The 20,847-nt window shown below is 47.6% G+C and overlaps 2 protein-coding genes across 4 annotated transcripts in view; one reads left to right on the top strand and one right to left on the bottom strand.

The window, feature by feature from the left end:
• Positions 1 to 8: 8 nt before the first annotated feature.
• abcg8 (ATP-binding cassette, sub-family G (WHITE), member 8) lies at positions 9 to 6,071 on the top strand. The gene is made up of 13 exons (XM_010888766.3): positions 9 to 91; positions 816 to 920; positions 1,222 to 1,369; positions 1,623 to 1,861; positions 2,535 to 2,667; positions 2,855 to 3,124; positions 3,212 to 3,371; positions 3,512 to 3,604; positions 3,915 to 4,114; positions 4,223 to 4,299; positions 4,678 to 4,945; positions 5,314 to 5,441; positions 5,552 to 6,071. The coding sequence occupies exons 1-13, from the start codon at positions 65 to 67 to the stop codon at positions 5,687 to 5,689; spliced, it is 1,986 nt and encodes a 661-aa protein (XP_010887068.1). The 5' UTR covers positions 9 to 64; the 3' UTR covers positions 5,690 to 6,071.
• Positions 6,072 to 6,465: 394 nt separating this feature from the next.
• The window catches only part of lrpprc (leucine-rich pentatricopeptide repeat containing), a 42,783-nt gene continuing 28,401 nt past the window's right edge, over positions 6,466 to 20,847 (bottom strand). For all 3 annotated transcript variants that reach the window (XM_029120133.2, XM_029120134.2, XM_034292217.1), the window contains 13 exons: positions 20,710 to 20,778; positions 18,319 to 18,409; positions 17,678 to 17,820; positions 16,263 to 16,425; positions 15,951 to 16,077; positions 14,365 to 14,453; positions 14,057 to 14,261; positions 12,623 to 12,756; positions 12,319 to 12,434; positions 10,260 to 10,334; positions 10,027 to 10,111; positions 9,209 to 9,351; positions 6,466 to 6,952 (listed from right to left, as the gene is read on the bottom strand). In XM_029120133.2, the coding sequence (XP_028975966.2) occupies positions 6,875 to 6,952; positions 9,209 to 9,351; positions 10,027 to 10,111; positions 10,260 to 10,334; positions 12,319 to 12,434; positions 12,623 to 12,756; positions 14,057 to 14,261; positions 14,365 to 14,453; positions 15,951 to 16,077; positions 16,263 to 16,425; positions 17,678 to 17,820; positions 18,319 to 18,409; positions 20,710 to 20,778 (1,518 nt within the window). In that variant the 3' untranslated portion in view covers positions 6,466 to 6,874. The remainder of the gene's footprint in view (positions 6,953 to 9,208; positions 9,352 to 10,026; positions 10,112 to 10,259; positions 10,335 to 12,318; positions 12,435 to 12,622; positions 12,757 to 14,056; positions 14,262 to 14,364; positions 14,454 to 15,950; positions 16,078 to 16,262; positions 16,426 to 17,677; positions 17,821 to 18,318; positions 18,410 to 20,709; positions 20,779 to 20,847) is intronic.

Genomic DNA, 20,847 nt, shown 5'->3' on the forward strand with positions numbered 1-20,847 from the left:
GCCTAACACTCTTTACGCCAAGGGTACAGGAGAGACGAACAACCGGCAAGACCCAGAGACTGAGATGACTACCGGTGCTCCGCCACAGACTGTGAGTCAACGAACAAGAGACCGTGAAATCAGATAATACATCAGGGGTTCTTAGATTGTTTTATGAGATATATATATGGAGAGAGAGAGAGAGAGATATTTGGGATTTATTTGTCAAAATGGGAAAGAGAGTTGAGTGCTGAGGTAGCAATAGAACCGAACTGATCTTGCGTTGTTACATGTGCACAGCCACTTAGACCGCTGGACCAGCCTAGGCCATAAGATTGGGAAGATGGAAGATTGTTATATTAGTCCTCCACACGTGCGGCATCTGTCTGTCTTTAGACTTTAATATTACATCATAGTGACATGTAGCTCTGTTTGAGTGGACCCTGGACCAGCTGGCATCCTCCTACACTGTTTACCAGCATGCTGCATATGCTTTCATCAGATGCCGCTCACTTCATTTACTGAGGTGTCCATATCTGAAATTATAACCAATCACTTTTATAGTCATCAGAACTGCGATAAACTTGTGATAAAATCCATCACACATATCATCGATGGTCAAACAATAAAATTCCGAAACGTCCATCAGTGTTTGCTGGTGGAGTATACTCAGATAATTTTTTATTACCAAAATAAATCAGGTAATTCCCTCCTATTGAAGATAAAGTTAGTGTAAGTGAATAATTCTCATGATTATGTGATTTGTACCCAAGACTGAGTACCTTTTTTGATCACTTTCTTACTTAGTGACCTACAGTAACCCTCTCCTTCCTTAGAGACGAGACACTGTGCTATTCTCCTCGTCTGAAGAGGACAGCAGCCTGTACTTCACTTACAGTGGAGGTCGCAATGAGATTGAGGTCAGCAACCTGCACTATGAGGTAAAGATACTTTTTCTCAGTGGATCTACTCCTAAGGGTTGATGATAGGGTGTAGAAAGGGTTATGGGTAGAGTTAGGGTGTAGGTAAGAGACAAGCACTAACTCTGTTCAAATGTCCTCCTAGGAGTTTTTAGGCCATGCTCCTCCCTCTCTATGGAGCCAACATTGATTTCTGCTTTCAGGGCATTTTGACTCCAACACATGCCATTTCCTGTCCTCCCTCGTGCCATTTCCTGTCCTCTTTATCATCTTTAGTCGTTCTAGCTGAATTAGAAATAACCAGCGTTCGTCTGTGTGTCAGGTGGACACGGCAGCTCAGATCCCATGGTATGAGAAGCTGTCAGAGTTTAAGATGCCCTGGGAGATGAAGGGAGACAAGCAGACAGCCATAAACAAACTCAGCCTGCGAGTGCACAGCGGCCAGATGCTGGCCATTATCGGCAGCTCGGGTACGTACACTTCCTCTTCACACCGACAAGAGGTGGTCTCAGCTGGCTGTAACGCTATGTGTCGAATCCTCTGGGAAGATTCAAGACATCGCTCCAAATGGGAGAAGGCTCAGCAACTCACAATGCATTGCCAGTACATTGTTTCATTCTAGATGTGGGTATTTGGAGGGTGATTCTTTTCAAACCCGTTTTGGCCTGGTGACGACAAAGCGAACATCTGTCATGTGAGCTCCTTTCCCTCTACCCACCACAGGTTGTGGAAAGACGTCCCTGCTGGATGTCATAACGTGTCGTGATGAGGGAGGCTCCATGACGTCTGGCCAGGTGCTGATCAACGGGCAGCCCAGCAACCCCAAGCTGGTGAGGAAGACAGTCGCCCACGTTCGCCAGGACGACCGACTTCTGCCGCACCTCACCGTCAGGGAGACGCTAGCTTTTGTGGCTAAGCTACGGCTACCTACACACTTCAGCCAGAAACAGAGGGACCAGAGGGTAAGAGCCAGGCGTAATGTGACAGGCCCAGCTATGCCGGGTTCTCATGGTCCAATCCTTGGAACTCAGAAGGGGACGGTGCGCAGGCCTTTGTTCCAGCCATGCACGAGGACACTTGGCTGTGTAAAAGCCGGCGTACGTTAAACACGACCTACATAATGTAGAACTCAACCCGGAGTCATGGGCCCAGTCCCAAATGGACCGCTACCCCCCACACCGTAAGCAATTGTGGAGATCTGAGAGTGGCTGCCTGGTTTAAAGGGGCACTGTGTAGAATCCTCCCTCAAAACAATAGCTAGATTTGTCTCCTCCACGTCTTGCCTTACCGAATCAGACCAGTATAGTATTAGCTATTCCAAGGTGGTTTAGGGTGGGACAGTGAAAGACAGTACTGCGTAGTAGTATCTAAAGTGAGTATAAGGACATTACAAGTCAATGCAAACTGTTTTCATATTTAACTAATACGGTGGACCTTACATCTAGCAGAGGGTGAAGTTACTTTCACCTGCTGAACCCTCCCAGAGGGTGTAGGGTTCAGGGGTCAGCATGGGACTGGGCAGTGGTTCTGTCAGGAAGTGAAATCAGCTCAGTAAACGTCATAGGAACTAGGACGATGCAGACAAGACACGTCAGCTCTAGTGCTCATGTCACCGTGGCTTCTCCGCCCGCGCAGGTGGATGACGTCATCGCGGAGCTACGTCTACGGCAGTGTGCCCACACCCGGGTGGGCAACGATCATGTGAGGGGGGTGTCCGGGGGGGAGAGGAGGAGGGTCAGCATTGCTGTCCAGTTGCTCTGGAACCCTGGTGAGAGACGGAACGGGCCGAGTACTTATTTAAATACACATTATGTAGTCCACATGGACTGATAGAGCCTGATAGTCTTCGTACTGTAAGGTTGACTGTTTAATGATACACCTGTGCTTTTAACCATGTCAGATTTCTGGTGGATCCGGAGCACAGCAAAAGGCAGTAATCTAAAATCTGTGTGCAGGAATCCTGATTCTAGACGAGCCCACTTCAGGGCTGGACAGCTTCACGGCCCATAACCTAGTGATCACTCTGTCTCGGCTGGCACGGGGGAACCGCCTGGTTCTGCTTTCTGTCCACCAGCCCCGATCCGACATCTTCCAGCTGTTCGACCTGGTGGTGCTGCTCTCCTCCGGCTCAGCCGTCTACTGTGGACCCGCCAAAGACATGGTGCCGTACTTCACCGCCCTGGGCCACCCCTGCCCGCGCTACTGCAACCCATCTGACTTCTATGGTAGATGGAGGGAAGGGCTATAGTATAGTTTGTCAGGGTGAGGGTGTGTGTATATATCTCTGATGATGATGTGTGTTATACCCTCAGTGGATCTGATCAGTATAGATCGGCGCAGCCCAGAGATAGAGGCTGAGTGTCTGGAGAGGGCCGGGGTCCTGTCGGCCCAGTTTGTGGAGAAGGTGAGCGGGGCCGATGACTTCATGTGGAAGACGGAGGAGCCGAGCGCGACCCACGAGGTCGTCACAAGGTGGGCCTCTCTTCAGGAACCAGCCAAGACACTCTCAGAGCTTCTTGTCTTCAGTGTGGTCTTTTCAGTGCATTTTATTGGACTTCTGTCTTCACGTCATTGTTCAGCCTAGTGATTCTGGTTTTTGGTCCATTACACAGTCCTCAGTCCAAACCTCAGGAGGAAGTGATCACTATGTCCAAAAATAGGGACCGCCTGCCAGGGCGACTTCACCAGTTCACCATCCTCTTCAGGTAGGCTGATGATGCACTAGAAAGGTTCTGTCATTCACATGAACACATGGTTCATCCAAATATTACTTAGACCAGATTTAGCATTTTAGTTGTTTAACAGATGCTCTTATCAAAAGCAACTTACATGAGCAATTAGGGTTAAATGTCTTGCCAATGGGCACATCAATAAATATTATTTTTGTCAGCTCTGGGAGTAGAACCAGCAACTTTTTGTTTGCTGCCTAAATGTGCTTGAATACAAGGCTAGATTTCAGGTCAGGATTCATCAGCCCGATCTGAGTGGATGAAATGCGTTGTCCCTCATCCCCAGACGACAGGTGTACAACGACTTCCGCGACCTGGTCACTCTGCTGGTGCATGGCTTCGAGGCTCTTCTCATGTCTTTGCTGATTGGCTTCCTGTATTTCGGGGCAGGGGAGGAGCGTCTGTCCATCCAGGACACCGTGGCTCTGCTCTACATGATCGGAGCCCTCACCCCATTCGCTGTGGTGCTGGATGTCATAGCAAAGTGTGAGTGACAGCCGCGGTGACCAATCAGAGGCTTCAGCTCGGTCTGATCCAGCCAGAGTCCTTATGGGTCGAGTTCAGTTCCTCATATGTAACCTTGGATGTCCACAGGTCACACAGAGAGAGCCATGTTGTATCACGAGTTAGAGGACGGCATGTATAACGTCACATCCTACTTCTTTGCCAAGGTAACCTTCCAACCCCACCTCTTCTACATCAAGAAGATATTTAGGTACAAACCACAAGAGGTCAGTAGAGCTCCATGCTTGCCTGGCCGCAGTGGAGGGTTTCATACAGTTGTGTGTAAAATCGGCATAAAGGGAGAAAATACATCCCAAGGTGTATGTTCATGCTATGGGAACTGTGGTCCACCGTGTTATCCCAAGGTGTATGTTCATGCTATGGGAAATGTGGTCCACCGTGTTATCCCAGGGTGTATGTTCATGCTATGGGAACTGTGGTCCACCGTGTTATCCCCGGGTGTATGTTCATGCAATGGGAACTGTGGTTCACCGTGTTAGTCAGTATATTGTTAAATGCAATACGTGCGTGTTTCTCTTGCCAAGATCCTGGGGGAGCTTCCAGAACACTGTGTTTTCACGTTGGTCTACGGCCTGCCCATCTATTGGCTAGCTGGACTGAACCAGGCCCCGGATCGCTTCCTGCTCAACTTCCTGCTGGTGTGGCTTATAGTGTACTGCAGCCGGAGCATGGCTCTGTTTGTGGCTGCAGCCCTGCCCACCCTGCAGACCTCAGCCTTCATGGGCAACGCTCTGTTCACCGTGTTCTACCTGACCGGGGGCTTCGTCATCAGCCTGGAGAACATGTGGCTAGGTAAGGACTCTGCTGTAGCCCTCATACAACAGGCATGCCCTGGACATTTTCAAACCAACATTTCGCAGGGTGTTACTGTCTTGAGTTGCAGCGCGTGGATCTACCTGTAACTCGTAGACATACGGGTGGGCATCTCCGTTTGGTGGTGCCCCTCGCCTCCACTTCTTATGTACCGAGCCTGAACTTAACTGAACAGCCGACCAATTACACGAGACTTCGGTTCTGGGTTAACCCGAGATTATGCAAGGCAAAGCAGTAAGAGCCCCAATCCCTTAGAAACAAGAGATTTCCACAAGCATGGCAATGTGACCCTCTGTCTTGTGTGTCGGCGACCTCTGTGACCCCCCCCCCCGTGCGTCTCTCCTCAGTGGCGTCCTGGTTCTCCCACGCCTCCTTCATGCGTTGGGGTTTCGAGGGCATGCTGCAAGTCCAGTTCAGAGACCTCAAGTACCCCGTCTCCATCGGCAACTTCAGCTTCGTCATCGATGGCATACATGTGAGTCATTTGCAGACGTATAGTAGACCTGTGAGAGCGCTACACTCCTACCATGACTGGAAATACACAATAGACAGGATAACGATTTGACTCGTTTTTTCTCTGGTCAGGTGGTTGAAGCTATGGATATGAACCAGTACCCCCTCTACTCCTGCTACCTGGTTCTCCTGGCAGTCATAGTGTGTTTCATGCTGCTCTACTACCTGTCACTCAAATTCATCAAGCAGAAGTCCAGCCAGGACTGGTGAAACCAGTGACAGAACCTGACTGTTGCAGTACCTCCTTCTGCCGCTGGGTGGCAGAAAAGTACTGCATTCTATTTGAATGTCTAGCATGTTTTTTTTTCTGGCAAGTGATTAGAGGGCTAGCCTGGATGATATCCATCAACAGCTTTCGCTTGTTCCATTTTCAATCTTTTTTTCTCCTTATTTATTTCTACAGCTTAACAATGTGTGTACCAGTAGAGAGTATACTGAAAAATCTGACAGGTTTAGTAAGTCACACTGAAAAAGGGTTAGTGTTGTAGATTTGGAGATTGAAGTTTTGCACTGGTGCAAAAGACTGATAAAATATACTTCTGGAATGTTTTGGACAAAATTAATAAAGGATTAAATAGACTTTAGTATATCAGCCCGGGGTATTTCTATATAGCTACACTCACTATGATCACAGACGTAACAATCTGGGGTAATATGGCCATAAAAAAGGCCCATGACATCTTCCCTGCGTACACTTTGAGGTCAAGAAGACAGACCTGAAGAGATATTTCAACAAATATTTATTAATGTTGAGAGATCAGCTGAGAATTAAACTATTCAATACGTGTGTACGTGTGTGTGTGCGTGTGTGTACGTGTGTGCGTACGTGCGTGCGTACGTGTGCGTACGTGCGTGCGTACGTGTGTGTGTGCGCGTGCGTGTGTGCACGCGTGTGCACGCGTGTGCGTGTGTGTATAAAGATCTCTTCAGAAATAACATGCACAGAATGAGACATAAGCCTATAGAGAAAAGAAAGAGAACAAGACGACGGGAACACCTCTGGTTTAATCTCTTGGGAGACAGGTTAAGACAGCCAACTAAGTGGTAGAACACAGCTGCTGCCATTCACACAATGGTTCTGACTGACACCTGAACACCTTTATTGAGCAAACGCTTTACTTGATATGACAGGGTTAGGTGGTTGTCCCAGCTACTGCAGCTTAATGTACTCACTATGTAGACTTGGGTATTTGGGTCAGCCAAAGGACACAAATGGAAAAGGCAGGCGTCATACAGTTCCTAACATTTATTGCATAAATACTTCTGTACATCACTGTTTTGTATCATCATCGGCAAGGTGGACAGAGGTTACCACACAACACTGTATTCCAATACATATGTTCTTACATTTTTATATAAAAAAAAGGACAGAATGAAGAAAGAATGAGGATAATCTTATTCCACTACTGCGGTGTTCAACTGTGATTTGTTGGACTTCTCTTTCAGCTTTTCGGCATAAAACTTAAATGACTCCTGAAAAAGAAGGGGGGGGGGGGGTCGTCCAAAAAGTAGGATTTGCCGGTTAGTAATATAAAACTGCAGTTAGTACATGGCCATTAGAAAATGAAGCATTTACCTCAGAACAATACATTACTGTATTTATATGAGCATTTAGCACATAGCGACAGACTTGTTCTGTATGACACGGAGAACTAGCCCAATCTAAGTCGGTATGATCTACCCACTATGACTGCAGACTTCAGGTGTGTGTGCACGTGCGTTCCCGTGACTGTGTATGGCAGGCATCGCCTCAGACAAGCCCACGGCACCCCTGAGTCTAACTAATAGACCCCCCCCCCCGTCCAATCACGAGCTCTCGTTTCATCTCCAAATCCAGATGAATACACAAATAAGGGATTAACATGTTCCCTCCCCTCCCACCAGTCTGCCTAATTAAGCCCCGCTTTCAGGCCGAAAAAAAAAAGTGGGTCTTTTTTTTTTTTGGAGAAGGTGAGTGCTTTCAGAAGATTAACGTTGCTGTAACATTGTATATTCCCCTATTAACCGTGTAATTAAAGTCGATAAATAGCTGTAGCCGTGTAGGCGAGTGGGGCCTTGGACTGGCCGCGCCTCAAATCTCCTCTTATCTCCTCCCTCAGGAGACTGCTTTGTACTCCAGCTTGAACAGCAGAGAGTTGGAGGGCGGAGGGGAGTCGGGCATTACCTGAGATTGGTTTGTTAAAACTTTAAAGGTGATTTGAGAGGTCTGAAGGCAGGAGGTGGTGCCGGGGGGGGTTGATGTTTGATGCCCTGCCCCCCCCCCCCACGTTGGTAGGAAACTTGTCCGTACCTTTCCGACAGGTGGTGAATAATGCAGTGAGGCTATGATGCCAGTACTCTAAATATCCACAGATGGGGGTGAGTCAGGCTCTCAATCATGACATTAAGTCAGAGGTACTTCAACCTCAACAAACACGAGACCAACCATATAAAGTATTAGACCGGAACATTATCCGAGTTGACAGGAAATATCATCTTTTTTTTTTTTTGTGTTGGAGTTTAGGGAGACTATGCAGCAGCTCTCTCCATTTCTTCATCGTCTTGCGAACAGCCAAGTGGAGACACTGATAAGGAATCCTCCCACACAGTGTGTATGGATAAGACAAGTATGGACAGATGACCAGCTAACAGAATTATAGATTCTTTCCCCCATACATTTAGGGGTTCAGGGCAGGGCTTTACATGGGAGTCAGCTGTTGAAACCAGGACCAGTTCTAGGCATAAGCGACATAAGCAGTCACTTAGGGCCCCCACTCACTAGGGGAAGGGGCCCCAAATCAAATGTTGCTTAAGGCCCCCAATAGGCTAGAGCCGGCCATGGTTGAAACAATAACAGTATTTCAAGGGTTCTGCTTGGGTGCCACTGTACAGAACTCTGTTACAAATTATATTCTTCAAGAATCGGTGGATAAAGGATTAATTTTTAGGTCCAAAACACATTTGGCAGAAGTAAATTGTGCCAGAGTAGAGTCACATATGAATGTTATGGGCCTGGAATTTAAATGGCATATGCAGGGCTGTGACAGCCAGACAAAGACAGCCAAACAGAGACAGCCGGCCAGAGAGATTGTCCGGTATTTGTCTACGCTGTGTTAATACAATAATGTCCAACTGATTCAAGTGCACCAAATGCTAAATCAGTTCCTCTCTTTCCCACTCATGATACCACACTGGTAACATTCTGTCAAACAAACCTACCGATCCATTTAAAGCACAGTTGCGTAGGTTATGACTGCAGGCGTAATCTAACTCAAGCCAGAGAAACCCAGAGGAAAAAGAAAACGTAGAAATGCATCTAGAAATCCATGTAGAGGCATTTGGAATTGAGTCTCTCAGAGTAGGCAGTCTTGTTCTTTTTGATTAAGCCCAGTCTTCCCTCACACAGACACACACAGACACACACAGACACACACAGACACACACAGACACACACAGACACACACAGACACACACAGACACACACAGACACACACACACAGAATTCTGCCAACCCCTGTTAGGGCTTGGATGTGTGGTCTGGGTCCAGTTTGTGAGAATGTGTGTCTGTGAGAAAACATGTAACAGTTTACTTTGTTCCATAGCCTAAAGGACAATTAAAAAACCTCACTATCAGCAGAGTCTTATGGGAATGACAACCAAGTCAGGGTCCATGATATTCCTAGTGCAACGCGCTGAGGCAGTAGACACTGCGATGCCGCCAAGCGGGGTGTGTAATGCGCATACACTCACAGGGGGCTCGGTGAAGGGGACACTCTCTCCCGCACTCTTGTACAGCTTGGCCAACCTCTTCAGACACAGCTCATCGGCCTCCACGCCTTCCGACTGCATCTGCTGATACAGGGCCTTCGCGGACGCCAGGTCGTTGTCCAGAGCTGTGGACCGAGCGAGAACGGTTAAACATACCCAGTCAAAAAAGTTGAGAGAAAAAGAAAAGCTTAAAATAAGCAGGAGAGAGAGGGCGAGAAAACAGAGCTAACTGTAGCGCTCCATTGCCTCTGCCCTCTCCTTGACCAAGGGAGGCCTGGTGATAAATAAAACAAATTTCCTAATCAAATAATAATGCTCTCTGCGAGTCAGGCCCGTGGAACCAATAGAACAGCAGGCCCGGAGTACTGCAGCGTGTCGCGTTTAGCACGCCACACTGACTGGCGCAGAACCTCTCATTAGCGAACATGTGTTCCCGTTCTTCGGACGAACCTCCCAAGTTGCAGTGGACGTGCGCTCTCTCCAGCCTGATGCATATTTTATCTGCTTCTGCAGGCTAATGACGACTCCGCTAAAGGCCGGCAAACCGAGCAACGCTAACCGGCTTCACGTCCCCGCAATGTGACGGAGAGCAACCGGGGAGGTCCGCAAGGCGCTGAAGTGATCAAGCCAGCTAGCGTGACCTCCACACACGACACCGCTAATCTGACTGGATTTGCATTAAAACCCGGCTGGCGAGCAAAACCACACAAAGACGTAAGATAGCATTTCCTACGTAGACGAGCACCGTGTCAAACGGTGAACGTCGCTGTGTAGACTGAGCACGACTTAAAAACATTTACCGTAGCTCTTCACCAGACAGGAATATATGGTGTCTTTCTCTGCGAAGTCGGGGATGACACTCATCAAAGCCTTGATCTTTCCCACCTACAAAAAAAAAGAAAAAAAAAGAAAAAAAAAGAGGGAGCTTGTTGGATGGCACCGTCATAACATTAACCCCAATAGCTCCTTGGGTGCTCTGGGCACCGCTCCAATTCGGAGAACAAATCTCCTCTTTCCCCGGGAAGGCTTTTACCTGGCCTGGCGTTCTGGACAGTCTGGACATGTAAGACACCAGTGCCTCCCTCTGTTCAGCCACAGCACTGCAGCGCTACGGAGAGACCAGACAGACAGGAGAACGTTAGGACTACAACGATGGCTGCAGAAACAAAAGCACACACGTATATAGGGTACATACATTTCGCAGTCAGATGGCAATTTAGGGTTTTGTGCAAAAACGGGTGGGGGGGAAGGAAAAAAAAAGCTCGACGTGTAAGAGAGCATATCTGCCTGCAAAAACCTTTCCATTTGTGGCAGCACGTGTGTGTTTTGTGCCCTTAAGTGTTTTGAATTGCTTAGACTTCCATTATATCCCTTGCACTCCATACAGGACTGCAGTTATAGGTTAATTACACTGCTAATAGGGTGCCAGGCAGATAACTACTTATTTCTTTATAAAATTAAAATGTACAGTGCCTGTTCACTTTAAAGTATAATTATCTACACTTAGCAACATAAAAGGGCCTGATTTTAATCTGTACTATGCTGTAGCTTTCTAGTGGGTAATTTACTTCACCTCTTTTGCTTTCTGTTATTAGCCAATTATAAGAAGCAGGAAGTTATGTAGGGGAAGTAACTCTGGTAACGAGGGGAATGAGAGACCCAACCAGGGTTTATACCCACAGAAGAAAGTACTGTATGAAAACAGCCTCTTAAGATGCACACAGAATCTAACCCAGCCACTAAATCCTGGGCCACAAGTAGGAAAATACTTTTTAGATAATACAATTTAGATTATATTTGGGATTAGGATGTAACCTTGAAAAATAGGTACAACTATAAATTTGTGTGTCTGTGTCTGAGTGCTGCATTAAACCTTGCCGTGCTGCAAGCTTTCTGGGTTCCATAGCAATGAGGTCAGATTACAAGCCATTCGTGAACACTGTTACTTTCCTTGGGTGGAATTAAAAGCGGAGGCCTCGGAGGCTTTTAATGGCAGCGCGGCATAGCGGCATATTAAACAGAGGCTCTGAGTCACTCAGCGGCAGAATGGGTTGAGTACAATCAGGCAATTAGAACAACACTATTCACTCCACTTATACAACCCCCACCCACCACCCCTCCTCCTCGGCAGGCTCTCTCTCCACGTCTTTGCTAAGACCTGTGTTTCCCAGACGCCAGACTGGCTGTGTGACGCAACCACCCTGCATCCCTGATTCTGGATGAGCCAAGTCCCTCACGGCTGCTTAAAAGCCCTGGATAACCAGGGAGCGTTGAAAGAGGTCCCCCCACCCCCCACCCTCCTAGCAAAGTACGTCCAGGAGGACCCTGCCTCACTGACTTCTGTTCCGAATCACTTCTTAATGACTTAATTTAACACACTTGTCATGGGCCTTGTTAAAAGCTTTTCAGAGTTTGGCTCCGAGTTGCTAGCAGATTGAGAAGAATGTTACCGTAGGACAACCCAGGACGAGGAGAGGTAGCAGGGTGCATATGAGACCGGTCCAAATACGCTCAAGCAGATGCATATAACTGCACAGATTATTTTAATTTGCCTTTAAATTCTTATGAACTCAGCGGCATATCCCTATTCATTTTAACATCCCGGTCGGAGTCAGCCATCTTGTTAATCATTGATCGGCAGTATAATTACATGTGAATTCAAGGGGAACATAATACGGGGTTGTGGATCTCCAGACGGTCTCATTAGACGCTTCTCTGAATGTTCGTGCGACTTGAGCTACATTTAAATTAGACATAAATGAGCGGCCCCATCTAGCTGGCATATTTCTGAACGCAGATTGACCCGTATGTGGAAGTGATCTATATTTCAATGTTATTTCTGGGGGCAGAAAAACAGACAGAAAGCCAGGAGCTGTGCCCACTGGAGCTGTGCCCACTGGCTGACGGGATGTGGCGTCGCATGACACTGGGTGAGCGTCGCATGACACTGGGTGAGCGTCGCATGACACTGGGTGAGCGTCGCATGACACTGGGTGAGCGTCGCATGACACTGGGTGAGCGTCGCATGACACTGGGTGAGCGTCGGGTGGCGCGTCGCAAGGCGGGAGACACGCGGTGAGTGGGACACTTACGGCCAGCATGAACTTGGCTTCCTCTTTCATGCCCGCGTCCATCAGCTGTATGAAGAGATCTGAAGCAGGTCCATACGAGGCGAAGTGATTGGCCAGCCTCTCCGCCATGGCACTCACTAAACAGACAGACGGTTACAATCAATGCAGATCCAGCCAGACTAGTAAGGAGACCGTTCTCACAGGGGGTTTCCATTTTGCAGCATGTTGGCGGGTCTGTTTCAAAGTATCAGCGCTGTTCTGTGTGGCATTTAAAAAAAAAAAAACATTGTTGGTTCAGGTGTTCAGGCTTGGCTGTGGTACTCACATTTATCCAGAGCAGTGATGTTTTTCTCCTCCAGCACCTTCCTGAAGACGAAGGCCATGCTGGCAGGCTGTGACCCTTCACCTGCTGATGTGTAGATGGCCTCGAGGCCCTCCACTGCCGAGTCCAGGTCTCCACTGAGACACAGACCAAATGAGACCAAGTCATGAGAAAACCATGAGACCGTTGAAAGTAAAAATAAATAAATCACCCGATAAAGTCCCATTTCTGTCAGGCGAAATACCTGTATGTGCCATCATTGATAAACATGTTAAAACTTGGTTCCGTGTCATTCATACCGGTCATTCATACCCTGACTATTTCCAAATTAGTGCTTTGTGCACAGCTAATCAAATTGTATTTGATGTGGCTTCATCTTTTTTTAAACTTTTGTATTTGCAGGGTCCTTTTCAGATCTTATACATCAAAATTTCCAATTCCAATAAAGCCCTTTAAAGTGAAACTGAATCTGTACAGAGACATAGTGAGAGAAACCGAGATATACTGGGAGCCAGGGAGAAAGGGACAGAAAGCACGGAGTCAAAGCAAAACAAATCAAGTCTCCAACTAAGACTCCAATCTCAGCACTGATTCACCCAGTCCCAGTATGCCCTGAGGGAGTTCAGAAGAGCAGCGAAACTTTGCAGGAAATGTATTTAAACGTCGCAATGACAGAGACAGATGTGAGGAGTGGAGACCTTCATCCCTCCTTCCTCCCCTAATTCATCAAACCCTGAGGAAAAACAAAAGAGCATCAAGCCTAGTAGGGGCTCCATTAGCATTATCCCAGCTAACAGCAGTGTCAACTCCTCCTAGCTCCCAGCACTCATGCCCGACTGGGCAGCGCTGCCCGCTCTTTCGCAACGGCCAGGCCTGTCAGGTTGAACTCTGACCTCCCCTGATCGGTCTAAGGGGCTTTGACACACGCACGGCGGCGCGACTTGAGCTAAGCTGACTGGCTAAGAGGCCAGGCGGAAGGGCCCGGAAAGGAGGCGCCACATTTAGAGGGGCCCTCTGTAAATTATTCAGACTCAACAGTCACAGCGATCACAGTGGATTCAGGCCCCGGCTTAAATATTCATGTGGGTTGGTGGCGAAGGAGAGGCAGGAAGCGGGGAGGAGGGTTAAGTGTTAATGGCCTGTTGGGTTGCCAGGTTGGGGGGGTTCAGATTTGGTGTGTTGGGGCTATTTGGTCATAAGCAACCACGCCGAAAGCCTTTCCGCGCGTGACCAGTGTGTCCATCGGTTTGAACCGAGCCACTGGTTGTGCTCTAGGGAATCGTTAACCCCTGGGTACTGGAGACCAGGGTGTTATTAACCCTTGGGAATGAGTGGTCACCGAGAGACACCGCCTTACTTAGACAGTTTCACTACTACTGAAGCCTGTGAAGACAACACGCCTCCGCCACCTTCGTACAGCCGATCGATGGACCTTACTTTTTGATGCGCGCTATGGCGGTGTTGTTGACAAACATCATGGGGGACAGGTTGAGGGGATTGCCCAAACCCTTCATCAGAGCCTCTACATCCTGGATGCCCGCGATGTCGCCGTGGCTACCGAGGGATTGGACCAATCGGGTGATGGACAGCTTGGAGGGTACCTGGTCTGCCTGCAGCATGGACTTCAATGTGGCCAGGGCATCTATTTGGGAGGGGAGGGGGGTTAAAGAAACTGTGTGTGGTGTGTAAAAAAAAAAAGAAGAGTGTGTGATGTACATGTGTGCGTGCGCGTCACAAAAACCCACCTTTGGTTAGATTTTTCTTGGCCTGTGTGATGATCAGCAGACTGTTGGCTATGTCATTCAGCTTGAAGTGTGGGATGTGTGTAGTGGCACTGAACACCACAGACAGAAAGGAAGAGACAAACAGAGACATTAAGTCAACAACGTTCACAGCAGAGATGAACAACCGGCCAGTCCTCGAGGAAAAATCGACATCAGATTGGGATAGGGGGGCGGGGAGATGGAGGTCTAGATGGCTAATCTACTCCAACTATACACCTTAAGTATTACAAAACAACTGATCCAGTCTAAAACGTAGAACCCACTACCCCCAATAGGTTCCAGTGGATTTGTCTCATCTGGGACTGGGCAGGAGTCAACAGCTGCTGGAGGACAGAGACCTTAAGACCCCCCCCCCCCTCGTCTTTCAGAGCCGCTAATACCTCAATCAAACTGGCTTTTTATTATTACAGTCTCTGGCCGGATTAATCTGGCTGCTCAATTGAGCGCTGCCCTTGTGCTCCTTATTGCCGTGCCAACCGGCCGCCAGCCCGCAGCCCGCTCCGACAGATTGCTGCAGAGACCTCTGGGTCGTGGTTCTTCTTCAATCACAAGAAAAGAAAATCCCTCCTGTTCCTCTCCCTGTCCTCCCCCCACCCTGTCCTCCCCCCGCTCTCCTTCCCCACTCCCCCACCACTCCCTGCTCCTCGCTCCCCTCCTCTGTCTGCGGTCTAGGTGCTCCAACCGCTGGAAGAACAGCTACCCCCCCCCCCCCCCCCACCAGCCCTATCCCCTTAATCTCTGTGTAAGCCCCAAACTGCTCAGTTATCACCCACCTCCTTCTGTCTCCATCTCTGTCCACCGCGCATGAAACCAGGCCTCCAACACACTGGGGGAATTATTACTATACTGGCGTCTTGATGGTCTTGCAACATGATTAAACCGAACACCACCCCCCCTCCACCCACACTCCTCCCGCTCCAAAAAACATCAACCACAGGTCAACATGCTCTTGCTCAACTCCAACCATGACCTGGCTTGAAGGAGGTGCTCGTGGAGTTTTAACGAGGTTAAAGGTGGTTGTGCGTGTAGAGTTGAAGGTGCGCGTTGCCCTGTATTAACTACGCTATATTCAATCTGACAGACGTGGGTCAGTCCATCAGCCGTTGCAGAACCGGGAGCGATGGGAGGATTATACAAAGACCCATGTCCAAAGGGGACAGATCGGTCCAGTGTTAACAACGATCAGAGCCTAATAATTCCACTCTTGTTTTTCCAGGGATAAATCAATGCTACTAAGACCTTGGGACAACCAGAAAACACACAATGCATTACTAATCAGCAGAAGATTGTTATTTTTGCGCGAAGTCATCCGCTTCCCAGAAAACCAAATTAATCTGTGGCAGTGGGAAAGGGCTCCGCGGGCTTACCAGAATACTGCTGTTGACATCCAGCGGGGTTCAGGGTCAACTCACAATCACCCGGTAATCTCAGACCTAATTCAACAACCATGAGCGCTAGCACTGCCTGTACTGGCTCGCGTGGAAGTAGGCCACAGTGAGAGTTCAACATTGTCTTTGTTAGGACGACTGACTGACACACACACTCACATTTTCTGGACCTCCAGAGCGTCCTCCATATTGCCCTCAGCCAGCAGAGCCCGGATCAGTGCGCTGTAGGGGGACGGGCCCAGAGCCTCGCCCTTCCTGTCCATGTTCTTCAGCTCACTGTAGGCCTCTGAACAGAGAGACGAGTGGAAGAGAGAGCGGCAGGCGCAGACCAGACATGAACAGGAAACATACGATGAGCATTTAACAATACTATTTCAATGGGACAATCAAACTGATTCAAAAACAGTTGTCATGACTGCCTATGAGGTCAAAGGCTGTCGGGTAGCATTATGCCCCCCTTGGGGTGCGTACCTTTGGCCTTGCCCCTCTTGCAGAGGATGAGCAGTTTCAGCTGGAGGTCAGTAGAGGTGTTCCCCTCAGTAGCAGAGTGGCTGCTGGCTGACTTGAAGGAACTGGACTCCGCAGTCTTGGTGTCTGGCTGTGTCTCGGTGGCAGCTGCCTGCTCGTACCACACCTATGGAAGTTAGAATACAACACAATTACCACTAACTGACAAAGTGCAGGTCAATAATATTCAGGCCGCAACAAAAACCGTTGTTCACCTAATAAGAACATGCCTGGAGAAAATCCAGTGTCCGTCCATCGAACAAGGACAGTCCTATCAGATGGCAAAGAGGGATTCGGCGCAACAGAGGCTTCGCAATATGACTACATTCATTTTGAATGCTGCCATGTGTCAAACATCTCACTGACCTAGAAGTGACCAGATCGTAAAACAAACCCAGTCACCTGAAGTTGACAGTCCCTTTAAGTATAAGGACTGCAATGTGTCTTTAAGGAGTGGTTAGTGGGCTGTAGAATGCCCCCTCCAACGTTCAGTCACCCGTTAAGCGGCCGGGGGTGGGGGTTAAGTTGTTCTAGCCTGGGGCAAATTAGGCATCAGGGACAGGGAGGGTTAACGGGGGTGTGGAGGCCAACAACTCCAGAGCGCCTCTGGACACAGGTCACACCAAGGGCTTCAGCCTTCACTTTGAGTATCATCTCGCTCCGGGCATCCCCCAGTGCACAAAACAAACAACGCGGACACAATTAGAGGGGAGCTTGGAGATAATGTATTCCATTTGGGAGACAATGTATTCCAAACCGGGCGATAATGTATTCCAAACCGGGCGATAATGTATTCCAAACCGGGCGATAATGTATTCCCGAGTCAACAGAAAGGAGGCCAGATAGGATGCGGTCGGGCAGAGGGTGATTCTGGGTAACCTGGTCGGTCACGTCGCACCAGAGGTCTTCGCCAGTGTCTTCCAGTGTCGTGTGATGAAGTCCACTAAGTGGCAGACTTATGGAGGCTTTCAGCAGTGGCTGAATTAATTGGGCATTAGGGGCCAGCATTAATTCCCGAACCAACGTAAGATTCATTTCTTTATTTATTTTTATCCAAATGATCCTGGATGTAGATAAAAATACTGAGATTTGTGATTTCAGAATCCAAGCCCAAAGGTGAGGAATATCAGAGTTCAAGGACTTCAACCAACAAGGAATTGGGGTCAGAGAGGGGCGCCATGGCAACAGCCAAGGCTAGGGACCGCCATAACCAGTGTAATAGAAACTATTATAGGTACGTCAAATGTAACCATACAGGCGACCTGTAATGACACCAACAGTGATTAGACAACATTAGGCTGGACAGAATCCAGAATAAACAAGCTGGGATTGGTAGCTGTGGCAGAGCGTTAGGTGAAGGATTTCAGAAGGGTTTTTACCTCTGGCACCTCGAAGGGCACCTCCTGTCCGTTGCTCCTTAGGATGTCGGCCAGCAGGCGTAAGGTCCTCTCTCTGGGGATCACGTTCTCCTCCTGCATCTTGGTCCAGGTGGCCTCCGCCTTGCGCCAATCGTTAGTGTTCTCTTGAAGGTGAAAATGAGCATGAGCACATCTGTGAGCACACACCATGTAAACACAAACGCACGCACACAAATACTTGTTGACAGTCCTGCAAACTAATGCTGAGAGAGAGCAATCAAGGAAGTAGAGGCCTAATCTGCTCATCATCCTTCCGTCAGACCCTTAACTCTGGGCCGTATTAGAGCAGCAGGCAACAGATGTGCTCCCGGGCTTAACTGACTCAGGCAGAATTGGGTAAGTAACAGTTCCAAAAAGCTCAATCTTCCGATCGCAAGCTATAATCTAATCATCCACTATCTGTGATTACTCTGCCTTTACGTTGGCCCCATTCTCCGGCACACGCAAATGGCCCAGGGTTTATCTCGTGGTTCGCACCAACACTGGAGCAACCAGTGATTTGAGGATGCAAATGGTGAAAAGGTCACAAGACTTGAAGAGGAGGCTGCCTGCTGGGCTGCGGTAATGGCTGTGGAGATGGAGGGTGGAGACGGGTGGCTTACTGCAGAGGCGGAGCAGGTAGTGGTACATCTCGTCGCGGTCACACTCAAACAGCTTGGCGGTCATCTCCACCAGGCTCTCCAAAGACTCCATCTGGACACAAACACATACATTAGAAATGGCAAGGCCTTACTGGACAACATTAGAAATATTTCATTTAAAGAAAATTCAACAGATATTTAGGGGTTTAGAATTTTTAACAATTCTCCACTTTGTGTTATGCAGAATGTTTTTTTTTTGTGTGAAAACGTCATCCCTGAGCTTCTTTTGCAGGCATAAATCGGTCACATGAGCCCTACTACTGGTACGGGGGGGGGGCAGGACACCATAATGTGCTTTTAAACATAAGAATCTCAACAGCCATCTCATGTTTTTGAGGATTTTGCATGTTAATATCAAAACATTTCCACTATTATCTGCATACATTTGAACAACTGAAGTGTAAATCAAACTGTCCAAACAGTAAGAAGTTTGAAATATACACTTACGCTCTTAATAGTGGAAATAGTCAATGATAAAAGTCTGTCCGTTTAGGTAGACCAAACAATTTGACAGAATGATTTCCCAACCACCGGGCCGTCGACTGGTCCGGGTTGTGGAAAGCTTGCCATTCCCCAGGCTATCAAGCATAGTGCTCTGAAGTGTTAGGAAATTACATGTTATGCCGAAACTTTCCAAAGAACAAAAAGAGTAAAGGGCTTAAGTAGCAAGCTTACATAGCCATGACTGATATGCAATATTAATAGCCTTTTTAAGCACATTCACTAACCATGAAATGCATGAGAAGTTTGAACCGAGTTGAGAGCAATAAACCGCCTACGGTCAAATAACTACTAACAACAAAAGCCCTACGTTGCTTTAGCCAAATAGAATCAGAGGTAGCTACAGATCGGCTATTCCGCATTCTCCCATGTAAAGTTGGTTCGCTGGAAGCTAGGAATAAGCTTCGCAAGGCAGATGAACAGAAGTGACTGGTTGCAGGGGTCAATGAAATCAGAAGAAATACACGCAGATGGAGTGTATTTTCAGGACGTCCCTCGCTAGGTGCTGTACCAGGCTGTGGTGAAACTATACAGTCTACCACAGGTTTCCCAGTAAACAGATCCTTTATGTTGCAATATTAAAAGATATCTTCAGAAAATCAATTCCCTCGTACATCTTTAAATTAAATGGATAGTTCCTAAAAATGTTTGTTAACTAGGTTGTTATTAGACAAATAACAGATGTTTGAATTAGATTTAATAATTCAATCATGTGCAGTTTTTTGAGATTGTGTGGTACTTTCAAGCCTCAGAAGCTAATACATTTAGCTAATTCTCAGTTGAGAAATAGCTCTGAACAACGAGAGGTGGTCTGATTAAAATCAGTGTTGGTAGTCAAAGACTACATCAGATGTTTTGGTATTCATATTTGTGGATAATATCAGTTTACAGTTTGCTGGATTTGAGTATGTAATTAATTTGTGTTTATCAACAATGATTTGGATCTAACAATGTTGTCATTAGCTAGGAAAGACATGTGCTAGGTACAGCAGCTAGATGATAACGTTAGCTATTGTACCTCAACTGTGGCTAATTGTAATGCCTCTAAATCAGTCTTGTGATATGACAAAGATATCACAAAACTGATTCTAACATTGCTAAAGTCAGCTAATTCTAACATTGCCAAGTCAACATGATTGTCAGAATCTCTGTATTTTGTACTTTTTTGATGCATCTGGCTCCTGTCTAAGTGGTGAGTTTAAATGCATGTCAGTAAATTAATGAGGGGAGGATATCTATACACCAAGATGGAGGCTTCGAAAACTCAAATTCTGCAACTACAAACTGTCACCCCAAGGCACCTTAACTAGGGTGACCACATTTTCAAACCCCCAAACCAGGACCCTAGTCATCTGCAAGTTCATGCACGTATGCGCTTATGCACGCGTACGTATGCGCTTATGCACGCATGTTGGTCATTGTGAGTGTTTGTGGTTGGTGGAGAAGGGGAGCTGGACCAGTTTGTTACTGTTTTTCCGCTCCTTGAGCTTTAATTAGAATTTTTACTGTGCTAAGTTGCTTTGTTTGTTAGGCTCCGACTTGCATGTGGAAATATTACAGTATTCTTAATTTGGTGAAAACCGGGACAATTTGGTAGTGAATGTCAAAAGCCGGGACATTTTAGTGTTTAACAGATATTCGTCAGGACCCAGGACACCTTGCTAGAAACCGAGAGAATCCCAGGCAAACCAGGAAGTCTGATCACCCTAATCTAAACCCCATTTTGATCCAGACAAAACCCTTGTGTGTGTAGCCCAGTGTGTGTGTGTGTGTGTGTGTGTGTGTGTGTGTGTGTGTGTGTGTGTGTGTGTGTGTGTGTGTGTTTGTGTGTGTGTGTGTGTGCTCTCTCACCTGGTTGGCAGCAACGCATTTCTCTGCATACCACTGAAGGCGTCCTGCTCGAGCCCTTAGGCCTGGAGTCTGTGGAAACAACACACAGTGTGGTTAACTTTGAATCAACTAATGCCCAGTACACATTTCTGTAAGGAG

Source organism: Esox lucius, chromosome 5, assembly GCF_011004845.1.
Source record: "Esox lucius isolate fEsoLuc1 chromosome 5, fEsoLuc1.pri, whole genome shotgun sequence".
Classification (NCBI taxonomy): domain Eukaryota; kingdom Metazoa; phylum Chordata; class Actinopteri; order Esociformes; family Esocidae; genus Esox; species Esox lucius.